The 13612-nt window shown below is 31.8% G+C and overlaps 2 protein-coding genes and 1 long non-coding RNA gene across 4 annotated transcripts; 1 reads left to right on the forward strand and 2 right to left on the reverse strand.

Moving 5' to 3' along the window:
- Positions 1–3415: 3415 nt before the first annotated feature.
- LOC144563516 (gibberellin 3-beta-dioxygenase 2-like) lies at positions 3416–4785 on the forward strand. Its single transcript, XM_078312999.1, has 2 exons — positions 3416–4048; positions 4191–4785. Exons 1-2 carry the CDS (start codon positions 3534–3536, stop codon positions 4783–4785), a joined length of 1110 nt encoding a protein of 369 aa, XP_078169125.1. The 5' UTR covers positions 3416–3533.
- A 2357-nt stretch (positions 4786–7142) lies between these two features.
- On the reverse strand, positions 7143–10690 carry LOC144562691 (ubiquitin-conjugating enzyme E2 36). Of its 2 annotated transcripts, XM_078311921.1 has the most exons (8): positions 10529–10690; positions 10373–10400; positions 9876–9962; positions 8638–8696; positions 8375–8416; positions 8063–8136; positions 7590–7687; positions 7143–7394 (listed from the first exon to the last, which is right to left on the reverse strand). In XM_078311921.1, the coding sequence occupies exons 1-8, from the start codon at positions 10562–10564 to the stop codon at positions 7357–7359; spliced, it is 462 nt and encodes a 153-aa protein (XP_078168047.1). In that variant the 5' UTR covers positions 10565–10690; the 3' UTR covers positions 7143–7356. The 2 variants fall into 2 exon arrangements, with proteins under 2 accessions (XP_078168047.1, XP_078168048.1); XM_078311922.1 differs by lacking the exon at positions 10373–10400 and having other exon boundaries at positions 9876–9984; positions 10523–10679.
- LOC144562692 (uncharacterized) lies at positions 8786–9066 on the reverse strand. Its single transcript, XR_013514182.1, has 2 exons — positions 8994–9066; positions 8786–8959 (listed from the first exon to the last, which is right to left on the reverse strand). It is a non-coding gene; the product is annotated as an uncharacterized LOC144562692 (long non-coding RNA).
- Positions 10691–13612: the final 2922 nt, after the last annotated feature.

The raw sequence follows: 13612 nt of genomic DNA on the forward strand, positions 1-13612 counted from the left end.
AGAATGGATTGTACCATCCAGGAGTGGAAAAAAAATGATTCGAAGTGGTTCTATTGATGATTGTTATTAGAAGGCAGATTCATTTTTAATTAATTTTCATAAGGTCAAATTCTCTTTCAATAATTCAAATTTTCCAATAGAATAATCAACAGAGATCAATAGGAATTTCAATAGTATCGATTACCAATTGACAGAACAACAATCAACAATAGAGGTCAGACGGGACAATCCACTCCGTTCCGGGTTTTTTTTTTTCTTCTTTTTTGATAGTTGGACGGGAAAGTTTTTACCGTCCTGGTTTTTTCCTCTGTTTAGTTAAAGTTTATTTAATTAAAAGTTGGATTAGTGGGACGGGATAAACTGTCCCGTCCTGTAGGACGGGACAATCCAATCCGTTCTACCTAGATATCGAAACTACCGCAAAACTATCTTCTTTAACGATATTTTATTTATTTATTTTCTATTAATAAAAAAAACGGCTAAAATCAACGGATTTTTTTGGGGGGAGGGGGAAGAATAGCTGAGATGTCTATTTGAATAAATTAATTTTTCATCAGAACCAATATTGAGATGAATCTGTATACTCTAAGGTATTGCATAGGATCACCTTACTTTACGGTTTGAGATTAAATCTCAACTGGCTTGGGGATCACCGTAGGAGCTGTATTTTTGGCTTTGAGATTTGTGCCAAGTTAAAAAGAACGGTCCAGATCTAATAATTGTAAAAGATTCCCTCATCAAGTATTGGAGAGGATGTGAATTGATTGAGATAACAGCATAAAACAATTCTGAATTCAAGATCCAACTTTTGGGTCCAGAACTAAGTAACCAAACTTTTGAGTTTTGGATCGAGACCGTCCAATTCGAATCTGTCGCTCGAGATTGTTTTGAAATTCGGATTCCTTGTTCGGAATATGTGCGCTCCACTTCGGATGAATTGTCACGGATTCGAATCAAACGGTCCCGATCTAAAACCCAACAATTGGGTTACTTTATTGGATCTAAACTCTGGTACGGAATGCCAAAATTCAATTGTTGTTTTTAAAAAAAAAAAAAATGAAGATCAAGCTTTTAAATTGCATACTGTTGTTATTACAACAAATAATTTATTTTATCGAGATTTGAATATATGACTTTTCATATGGACATCAAATGTTATTTTTACTATTTATTCTTTTGGTCTGGATGAAGAAAAATATTCCGAAATTTTTATTAATATCCAAACAAAATATTAAATTTCAGACACTATCCAGGTTTTTGTGTTTTTATGAAATCTATCCAAACCATAATTATTTTTTACGGTTTTAGACTGAATTACAGCAAAAAAAATTGCTGTTGCAAAACAAAAACCCTATAATTTTTACCGGTTTTGCATTTTTCATATTTTTTTAGTTAAATAGAAATATTTATAATTTATTTATTTATTGTATTGAAATATTAGAAATATTTTATTATTTCTTTGAAAATAGATAGAATACTATATAATTTAATTTATTGTAAACACTGCTACAATAATCCGAATCAATATTTTTCATGCCACTGCAATTTTTATTTTGTAACCGCAATTTTTTTTGCAATTTTAAAATTTCAAAACGGCAAAAATAAAAATTGCAGTTTTAGACTAAATTATTGCAATTTTTTTTTGCAGTTTGAGTAGATTTTGAAAAACTCCGAAAATCTAGATAGTTTATGAAATTATATATATTTTTTTGGATATTAATAAAAATTTCGGAAGAATATTACTATTGAATGGTCTATGATCTTCTATATCAATGAATTTCCACATTAAAAAATAATAATACAGCCTAAAAATATAAAATTAGATTCTAATGAAATTTAAATACATAGATCATACTTAGTGATACGGATCGACTCGTAAAATTTTAAAAATATAAAATTGGATTATAATATTTTTCTGGAAGATATAGTCAAACAAAAAAAAATTGCTTGAAAGGAATTTTGGAAAATTGAGTTGCAAAATAAGGATCATGTGTTGTTTTAATTGGGACCATAAATCTGAATCGATTGTGTTAGCCATCTAAAAACTGGCCCATTTTATTCGCTTTATACGCAATGAAAAGTTATCACTTTTATATTTAAAAATTCTGTTATTTTTATTTTCCATTTTATTTTATGTTTCGCTTTTGGTTACATAATTCTTATGACGTTTTTTTTTTTTTTCTATTTTTTTCTATTCTTTTAGGAATGTAATCAGAAAATTGAGATTGAAGAGACTGAATAAATGAGTAAGTGACATATAATTATAATTTTATTATATGACGAGGACTAATAATATTAATTTTTGTAAGAATTAAAAATTTTAAAAGATAAAAATAAAAAATTTCTTGAATTCCCCCCTTTCTCTTTTGTAATTTCTGAACTTCTTGTAACTTCTTTCTATCTAATAAAATTGAAATATAGAATCCTGACTCATATTTTCACTAAAAAGATCTTAGAGCTTAAAAAAAAAAAACATATATATTATCTTTTTAATTTATTTTTCCAATACCTTTGCATGTTGAACTTGGCTAAATATATAGTCCTAATTAATTTGGTGTTTATTCACCATATATAAGGATGTATACTGGTGAATTTAAAGTTATTTTTTAAGAGAAATTGAGCGTTGATTCCTTAATAGCAAATCTGATAAAGTGACACAAACAACAACAACAACAACAACAACAATTTGGTGTTTATTCACCATATATAAGGATGTATACTGGTGAATTTAAAGTTATTTTTTAAGAGAAATTGAGCGTTGATTCCTTAATAGCAAATCTGATAAAGTGACAACAACAACAACAACAACAACAACAACAACAACAATTATTATTATTAATGATAACAGTTATCTTTTTAAGTTCTATATCTCTGCACACTTTATCCTTGTCTCAATGAAAAGATATACTTGTTTCCTTGACGGGGACCAACCCGAGTCAGACTCGAATTCGGATTCAGACTCGTTTTAAGAAGCGTGCAGCAACTATTTAAGAGGATCATATTTTGAGGATTGACCAACCATATTTTCTAGAAATATTAATAGTTGTTTACATTTCCTAGATATCTCTTAATATTTGTTTACATTTTCTAAATTTATATTTTCTAAGTTGTCATTTAAGTTTTCTTAATTCCTAAGTTACAAATCAATCCCTCCTTATGGCTATAAAAGGAGATCATTTTGTAAGAGAAAGATAACTTTTGAATTAATATATTTTCTTATTGAGAGGGTTTATACTCGCCTTTTGCTATTTAGCATTTCTTTGTTACTATTTCACTAAACCGAGTTCAAGACCCGTCACTAGCGGAGTTGAGATCCGGGACCGAGTTTGCGTCATTCCTCTTTAACTTTCTTTGAGAAACTGCCATACTAGTGATAACGGTTATCTTTTTATCCTTCATTTTATTTTGTTCTCAAACAAAAGCTTTACTTGTAAAAAAAAAAAAAAAAAAGATTTACTTGTCACAAGTAAAAGATATACTCTCTCTTTGAGTAACTGCCGTATACTATTTCTATATAAGCCCATCATTTTTAGATGCATCTCCACAGAAATCCCAAACATCAAAATTCAAACAAAAAATCTTTAGAAATGTCATCACAAGCATATTCTAATGACAAGCTCAAGCTACAGCCGCCTGAGAACTTCCGATTCGACTCGGTCCCGGACTCACATAACTGGCCTGATCTCTATGATCAACCAATTGTCGGCTCGATGTGTCAAGACTCGATTCCGGTGATTGATTTAACCGATCCGAAGCTAATTGAGAAAATAGGGAAGGCATGTGAAGAATGGGGTGTCTTCCTTATCAGCAATCATGGTATTGAACCGAAACTACTGAACCAACTCGGTTCGCAAATTCATCGCCTATTTGCATTACCGGCTGAAGTCAAGCTCAAAGTGGCCAAGACCGAAGGTCACATGTCGGGCTATGGCAACATTTCTAGTTCCAAGTTTTTCGACAAGTTCCCGTGGTCCGAAGGATTTTCAATCGCCGGCAATCCTCTCGAGCAAGCACAAATACTTTGGCCCCATGATTACTCTTCTTTTTGGTAATTCTTAATTTCTACTTGTACAAATAAATAACCAAATAATAATTTTTTTTTCGAAATATTATCTTTGTCACTAGATTAAAAGCGGGTTCTCTTTTATGTAATATTTTTTTTATAAATTATTTATCATGTTTGGTTGTAGCGAGGTGATTAATGAATACAAGAAGGTGACAAAACCTCTTGGATGTAGATTGATGCATGCTATGCTTCTTTCCTTAGGATTGAATGAAGAAGAACTAAAACATACCTTAATAGGAGATTCAAACAAAATATCAAATTTGGTGCATTTAAACTCGTACCCGGCTTGTCCCGATCCGAACCGTGTGCTCGGTCTGGTACCCCACACTGACACTGGCTTTGTTACCATTGTGTACCATAACGGAGTAAGCGGGCTTCAAGTGTTGAAGCGCAAAGATGATGTTGGTCCGGCACGATGGGTTACGGTACCAGTGGTACCGGACACACTTGTGGTTAACCTTGGTGACCTCATGCATATTGTGTCTAATGGAAAGTTTCATAATGTGTTGCACCGTACCACTGTGGACAGAACAAAGCACAGGCTATCAGCTGCTGTGTTTTTTGCACCTCCACTTGATGAACAGGTGGGGCCACTTAGTCAGTTAACAGGACCAAAGCAGGGCCCACTGTACAAACCAATGACATGGCTGGATTTTCTGAAGCTGAGAGATGTGTTGTATGATAAGACTATCCAAGCAATAAAAATAAGTGAGAATTAGAGGGGATGCTAATTAAGCTTAGAATATATATATTTCTATGTAGCTATGAGCATAGAAATGATATCTAATAATAATCTCAATATTGGAATAAAATAAATTAATTGATCTTTATATAAAATATGCATTGGATTTCAATAAAACAAATATCTCTTGTACCTTCTATATATAGGACTTTTGCATATATCTGAAATACAAGGAGGGTTCCAATGCCTCATTTTTTTTCATACCTCATTATATCTCATATTTTATATTTTTGTTTTCAAAGTCTAAATTGTCGATCCGAACCGTTCAACAAAATATTTATACTAAAATATGCATGGAGATGAAATTTTATATTTTTTGAAATTTTTTTGCTATTTTTTAAGATAGGTGCAAAATCACTGTTTTTGAACCGTTCAAAAAACAGTGATTTTCTACCCATCTTAAAAAATAGTAAAAAAATTTCAAAAATTATAAAATTTCATCCCTAACCATATTTTAGTATGGATATCATGTTGAACGGTTCGGATCGACAATTTAGACTTTGAATATGAAAAAAATAAAAATATAAAATATGAGGTATGATGAGGTATAAAAAAAATGAGGCATTGGAACCCTCCTCCTGAAATACACATTTATTTCAATTAAAATAAACAATCACTTGAATTAAAATGTACATTTGTTTGAACCGAAATAAACACTTGTACATTTCTCAACTTAATGTGTGTGCTAATTTTTAAAATGTAATATATAGATTTATTGTGGTATTTTGTGTTCAAATAAAATTTCATTCATTAATTAGAAACTAACAACTAAATATGTTTTGTGATAGAATAATATAGTATTAATTTGGTGGTAGAATAAAGTAGAATAAATAAGAGTTATCCTTTTATCCATCACTTTTATCTTATTCTCAAACAAAAACTTTACAAGTCTCAGGATTACCAACTCAATATGAGACGATTCACCTTTAATTATCTTTGAGGGGAGAAGCTACATACATATCCCAATCTTCGCTCAGAAGACAATAGTATTTATATCAAGGGGAAATTTCATGTATTCCCCTCAAAAACTTTAATATTACGTATTTTCTCCTCAAAAATTTTTAATAACATATTTACCCTTTAAAATGATAAAAACTCACATATTTATTGAAAAACAATATAATAATATAATTTAACAATTCCAATTTACTGAACAATATAAATTAATAAAACATTACTATTATACCCTTCCCTTTCCGCCCCCCGCCCTCCCTCCTCTCTCTCTCTCTCTCTCTCTCTGATGGATTTTAAATGCCCCTTTTCCCATTATTTCTTTGAAAACCCCCAATCCGGTTTTTCCAAATCCAGTTACCTTTATTTATTTTTTATAACTGACAATTTTATTCACAGATGGTTTGCTAACACGTAAAGCTGACCGAAAAGAGGGTACCATATAATCTGAAAATTTACTGGTAGTTATTTTCAGTTTGCCCAAATCCAAGTTGTTTAAGTGTGCCAGTGAATACATTTCCAAACCATTCAAACTGAATTCACATCCTCTCCAATACCTGATAAGGGAATCTTTTACAATTACTAGATCTGAACCGTACTTTTTAACTTGGCACGAATCTCAAAGCCCAAAAATGGGGCCCCCTACAGTGACCCGAATCCCAAGCCGGTTGAGATTTAATCTCAAACCGTAAATTAAGTGATCCTCTGCAATAATGGTGCAATACCTGAGAGGATACGGGTTCATTCAAACTGCCAGTAAACAGTACACAAATAGCATACAACATAACAATTTATTTTCACCATATACAAAACCAAATTTCATATAACCAACCAATCACCACAAGCTATTTGCTACTTTAAAGGTGATTTTAAGATTATTTTACTTTTTGCTACTTCGAAAAAGCTTATGGTGTCTACTAATTACTGGGCGCATTGTTAATCCATCTCGTGTATATTTCTTTATAAAGTTCTTATTTTTTAGATTAATTATTTCTTTTTGAGGTGCATTAATATTTCGTTGTAATATACCTTAATAAATTTTCTTTGGTGCTGCGAATTTATTGTGTAGAAATACGAGATGAAAAATGTTGAAGAGCAAGCTTAAGAGAAAATAATTAAAATAGAGCATCGCCCAAAGCTAAAAAGGAATGAAGAGCAAACTTCAAAGAGGTAATAAGAAAAAATCAGCTTTGAATTTAAGACATTATCATTAAAGATTTTCTGAGAAAAATTAAGAAAAAAACAGCGAAAAATAATGTTGGGCTTTCAAGAAAAATTGTGATCTCTCAAACAATTGTTATTATTGTTTTCATGTTGACTGGCAAACAACTATGATTTGACAAGAACCATATCTCGAAGAAAAAATGACAGAGAATCAGAATGAACAGTTAACTAGTGCATTAGAGAAATAAACATTTTAAAAACGATTCACATTTGAAAGGCCTAATGAAAGAGATCAGACAAACAGAATTGCTGATTGTAAATTGTAAATTGTTAAACCTCTCAGGTAATTTCGTTTCACTCTTGTATCAATTAATTGTTCAACAACAACCTAGCCAATGACATAATTATTCCATGAAACCCCATGGTAAATTTATTATGCACCACTTGCATACAGGCGTGTCCACTCCTTTGCTGCATTATTAAAATAAATAAAAAATAAAAAGCAAAACATTTAATAAGCAGAAACAGGTAAGGGAACTGATTTTTTTTTTCGATTATGTGGTTTTTATTTTTTAAAGGTTAGATAGTAGAACAGCTGGCCTTCACGAGGGAACTAAAACCACTGGTTATTAGAGTAGTAATAATAAAACAGCTCGGGTTCCTTACCGGTTTCTACAGCTTCGGCTTCATTCGATTTCCAGTGCTTGGCAATGTTGTCAGACAACGGATCGTCGGGATTTGGAGCACTCAGGAGGGCCTGGATGCTAAATTCATAGAAAAATCAACTTAAAGTGTGAATTAATGAATAGAAAGCAACACATATTTAGTACTGTTGTTAGCATGTTAAATTTTAATATCATTGTAGACATCTTTGTTCCATGTCTCTTTTAACACACCAATTAGCTACAAAAAGGAAACCAATTTTGGCATATTCCTTTGTTGACAATTAAAGCACAGACAAAATTTAATTTTTCATCGCACAAGAAACCAAAAGGTTAACAATTAGGAAGACCTTCTCTGATCCCAACAAGAAAAGTTGGGATCCTCTCCAGTCAGAACACAATTGGTGGCATCCTGCTCAACAAAAGACAGTTGATGTAATCCGATTGGAGAAATTACGAAGTGAAAAATGCATCTACCTCAAAAGCACCGTGCGAATCTGGAGTGCAGGGCTCCACTTGTCCTTCAAGATATCGAGGCAAATTCTACCCAGCTAAAATTTAAAGCAAAAGCTGAAAATCAGATTTACAATCCAACTACCAACCAACACCTCATTAAATAACAACGCTCTGAAACCAGTACATGCCATTACCAGACTAAGCAACAAAAAGAAATAGCAAAAACAAAGGTATTTGGATACAATCACAAAACAGAAAAGAATAGTGGCATCTAGATCCAATTAATTAATGCTTCTCGTAACATTGAAAAAATAATAGTAAGTAACCACTTGCCTTGTCAATGTTGGGATGGTAAATCTTCGTCAGGAACCTAACCTGTTGCCACAAGGAGATAGACGAAAGCAACTTAAGAGAAAATATAAAGTCGAGCAATTAATTAATAACCACACCTAACAATGGTGAAGGGCCGAATAAGACCTATGGAATACCTCCAATGTTTCTATGGCTCAGACAACACACACACACGCACACAATTTTTTTTTTTACAAAACACAGTTTCCTTTAGTTGAATAGATGAAAAGCTATCATTTGCTTACCTTAGGAGCAGCCATTGGATATTCTTCAGGTAAGAACAACTCTAGCTTGAATACCCCTCCTAAATGAAATACGAGAAACATTGTATAGAAATAAACAAAATATTTAGGTGATACTCAATTTTTGTACTGATTCGTTAATTTTTTGAAAAAAAAACTACTCTCTAAAACATCTATGTTACATGTGGTTATTAATTTTTCAAAAAAACTACTCAATGTCTGAATTGTTCCCAACATATTTTCATGGTACCTGTTAGGCAAGAACAAAATTTCACAACAATCTGGTGTAAGGGGACGGACAAAGTAACAAATTTTACTTTACCTCCTCTACACCCCAATTTTTTTTCTTTTGATCAAACCTCTACACCCCAATTTGGAAGGGACAAAATTAGTTCATTTGATGGCCAGTAAAATTTTAATTTTCCCCTTCCCTCCCTTCTACTCCCCCTCTTTACTCTTTTTGGAACAAGGTTAACAGTAGTTTTAGTTTAGATGTAAGAATCCAGTAACAAGTTGAATGAAAACAGCCACTCAACTACTGTACCAGCTACCTATCTCGTATGCGACCAATGAATAAGAGAACATTTTAGCATGTGAGAAGACCTTCCATAAACAAGAAATATAAATAAACAATGTAGTTAGTAAGAGTCATGCTAGACCATTACAGGTCCTACATAGTACTCAATGACCAAACAAAAATTAATTGGTAGCTTACTCTTAGTCTCATGTATTATAATAGCAAAGCAAAGCTTACAAATGTTGAACAATATAATCTCTCTCTCTCTCTCTCTCTCTATACTAATCATGCATAGTTAAAGTATCAGAAAACAACAAGTGACGGTATTTTCCAAAGAGTAGTACATAACTAAACCTAGCGAAACATGCATTGTTAAGGTGATTAATGCAAAAGTAAAAGCACTAATACAAATTAATAGTTTCCTCTTTTACCCCTCAAGAACCTCAGCTATATCATATAACCAGCGAAATGGGAAATACTCCACGTACCAAAGTAATTAATATATATGCTGTATACTCCTAACAAAAACAAATTCTGTACCTAATTTAGATCCAAAAAGAAGTATCTTCATAAATGATAAGGTATATATTAGAACACATGGAACAATTTAAGCTTTGAAATATGCAAGAAATTCACATGTTAAGAGGTTTGTATAGAATGTTCTGAGGTCTTAAGGTGCAAAAAATACTCATAATACTAAAAGCAACTACAATTAATTAATTACCTTCATAAGGTGATTGTGCGGGGCCCAATATCATCACATTAAAATAGCGCATGTTTTCCTCAGAAGGAGATGCACTTATACCAGGAGCTACAGAAGTAAAATCAAAATTCTAACTATCATTCAGTAAAAAAAAAAAAAAGAATCATCATATAAACTATTAGGACCCAGATAATTTAATATTAAGATCCGATTAATCAGTGAGAACTCTCCTGAAGCCTAAATTGAATGAACTGAATAATTACTAAGTGGAAAAGGTTAAACATGCATCGCAGGATCTACCATTCTAACTCATCATAGGACCAGATTGAATTAAATTCCTTCAGGACAAATTTCATATTACAAAAAACCTAGATACACTTTCTCCTCTTGTAGTTCAGAAATGCATAATTCATCCCTACTTCTTTTGACTAAGACCAGCTAAAACCAGACAGAATCTAACAACAACCTTACCAATTTGGATTTAATCTCACCCAATAAAACCAATTGATTTGCATTACCTGGTTCGCTGAGCAAACGCTGAGTTTCCTGCGAGAATTAGAAAGAAAGATACAAAATTATGTCTCGATTCGAAAAAAAAAAACAAAAGGACTTCTAGATCGAAAGAAGCAACAATCGATCGGATAGAAAGAAGATCGAAAAATTGTGACAGGTACCTTGATGATCCTTCTCGGGAGGTTGCTGTTCGCCATCCGATCAAGCAGCTAATGATTCCTTTCTTCTCTTTTTCTTGTTTTTTGTTTTTGTTTTGTTTTCGTTGATTTTTTGAAGGAAAGAGGAGGCGAGAAGAGAAGACTATACGGTCGGTGGAGTGGAAGGGCTTATAAAGATTCTCAATATAATAATAATATTTTTGCAAAACTTTTCTTTTATGTCCCTGTAAAAGATAAGAATGAGATATATCACCTACCCTTGTAGTTGTGAAGATTTCTTTTCAAATAGCATCAAATTTAAATATTTTAATGAAACAAGTACGTTAGATTTAATTTTTACGAAAAATTGCTCCATCAATTATGTAGATATGTAGAGACAGAAACTTTTCTATTTCATTATATTTATATTTGCACAGTAAATTGTTTCTACCGATCACAGAACTAGTGGAGCTGTTTTTTATAAAAATTAAATTCAGTATGCTTATTTCGTTGAAATATTTAAATTTAATTATATATGTAATAAAATCATATTTTTGCAAAATATTTCATTTATATCCCTATAAAATCTAAGAATGAGATATATCACCTATCCTTATAGTTGTGAAACGTAAAAGGGACATTTTGAGTTATTTAATTACAAAGTAAGGTATTGTCAAAAATATAATTTGATATGATAATTAATTCCAATTTTAAATAAGATAATGATCTAGGGCTGCAAACGAATTGAACCGAATTGAACTTAATCCAATTTGAGTTCGAATCAATTTCGAACCGAACTAGTTCGAAATTGAAGCAGAGTTTCGAACTGAAAAGAAGAGTTCGAGTTTGATTTGGTGCGATTCAATCCAATTTTGAATCGAATTGGTTCAAAAAATTAAAGCAGTGTTTAGAATTAAAAAGAAGAGTTTTTAACCAATTCATACTCAGTTCAAGTTCAATTCAAACTAATTTTGAACCGAATTGGATTTGATTAGTTTCGAAATCGAGCTGGTTTGATTCGTTTTGAGCTGGTTTGAAAATCCTACATCCGCCCCTATTTGTATCTCAAATTAAGAGATGCACCTTTTTAATTATTTTAACTAATTTTATTGATGCTACAATTTTTAACGAAGTTGTTTTGAATATTACAAGAAATTAAACAAAGAAATCAGAAGACTCAAAAGAAGAATTATTGGTCGATTCTTCAAGTCTCTTATAGGATTTGTCTATGTGTATAAATATAATGTTCTTTAGGTCCTGTAATCAAAATAAGAATTTCTTCTTTATTTTATTTCCACTAAAAGTGCTCTTTCTTAGTTGCTTCGTCCAAACGCGGAGAGACAAACTTACAAAATAACCCTCTTCTTTGTAAGAATTAGCGAAATTAGCATTTTTATTTCGAATTTCCCAATTTTCCAAGCTAAGGTAGACTAGAAAAGACGTTCTGTGTTGTGCCGTGCCGTGCCGTAACTAACATACTGTGATTTTAGTGTCGTGTCGTGCATGATCAAAATGTCAAGAGATGGTTACGGCACGTGAACGGCCACATCACGTGAGTCATGTCGTGCCTAAACGTGCCTAAACGAGTCGTGACCAAAATATACTGGCGTGATCACGCAACACGCCGTATTATGACTAGATCTTTCACGTGATGTGTTGTACTGTACTAAATTTTCAAAAGATGATCACAACATGTGAATGCTCACGACACAAGACACGAATCACGGCACATAACCGACACATGTTCAGTGCCGTTCAGTACTGAAATCGTACCGTTTCATGACAAAACCGCCTCCATCGTGCTATTTTTTTCACTCTAGACTGAGGTAGATAAAAAATGTTCATATCACGAGAAATTACCACTTTCTCTTAGTGGCGCGTGTTATTAGTAACGTGAACATTTTAAAGTTAAACCGACGAATCAATGAATTAAAAAAAGAGCATTAATTTGTAAATAATATTAATTGTAATTTGAAGTATTTCTTTCTCTTTAAAATAGATTTGATTAGTTTTTTTCACTTATCTAATATTTTTTTTAGATAATGGGAATAATGGCTTAACATTGTTTTAAATTATATAATGTAAACAATATTTTGTACAATTCTTAATAGCACAATAATTAACATATATTTTATCCTATTAAGGTTATTAATTTTATTTATTATTCTTACATACTAAAATAGTATTATTTTTACATTAATCATTTGACGATTAAAACACATCCTACGATGATAAATAATGATGTTTTAAGATAATTTCATAGATTTTGGGATAATTAAAAATTATCACAATATTTATGCATTTGTGGACTTAATTCAATTTTTTTTAATAAAATAAACTTACTATACAAAATTTTAGACATGAGTAATAAGTTATTAGTTTTTGAAATAATAAAATATTTATTTTTGCTATACTTACGAACTAACTTTTAATTTAGTGACAAAAAAAAGACATTATGAAAGATTGGAAATTCAAAATCCTAATAGAATTTTTTATATAAATATTAAAATTCGAAAAATCAAAAAATATGTAACTTTAAAAAAAAAAAATATTGTTGCTATACTTCGGAAAATACGGATGAGACCAACAAAAAAAAACGCTCCCAAGCCCTATTATACCCTCGTAAGCTGCAAGTCAAGGAGAATCGTATCTTCTGCGGAGCTCTGCAGAGCTTTTAATCTGGTCCGTTCGTTTTGAATCGAGCGAGCAGGAAGAGGGCAGGGCAAATTTTGAGAATTTTTTCAATTCGGGTAAGATCTGATCTGGTCCGCTCGATTCAAAACGAACGGACTAGATTAAAAGATCTGCACAGCCCCGCAGAGGATACGATTCCCAAGTCAAGGGGTGGGGGGGAGTGGGGGAATGGATGTGGTCCTTCTCAGTAAATGTCTGCCTTTGTGAGAGCCTATAAAGATATTGATTGAACAGAGGAAGAAGTCAGACAAGGGAGCTAAACAACTTGCAACAAACTTCTAAGAAAAAAAAACCGAACCCTCATGTCATGTCCAGTATAAAAGAAATAAAAGATGGCTCCAGCCTATTAATGCAAAAAAAAAAAAAAAAAAATCTAAAAAAAAGGCCCAAAAATAACCGTAACAAAAGAAATAC

This window comes from Carex rostrata, chromosome 12, assembly GCF_964058835.1.
Source record: "Carex rostrata chromosome 12, lpCarRost1.2, whole genome shotgun sequence".
NCBI lineage: Eukaryota > Viridiplantae > Streptophyta > Magnoliopsida > Poales > Cyperaceae > Carex > Carex rostrata.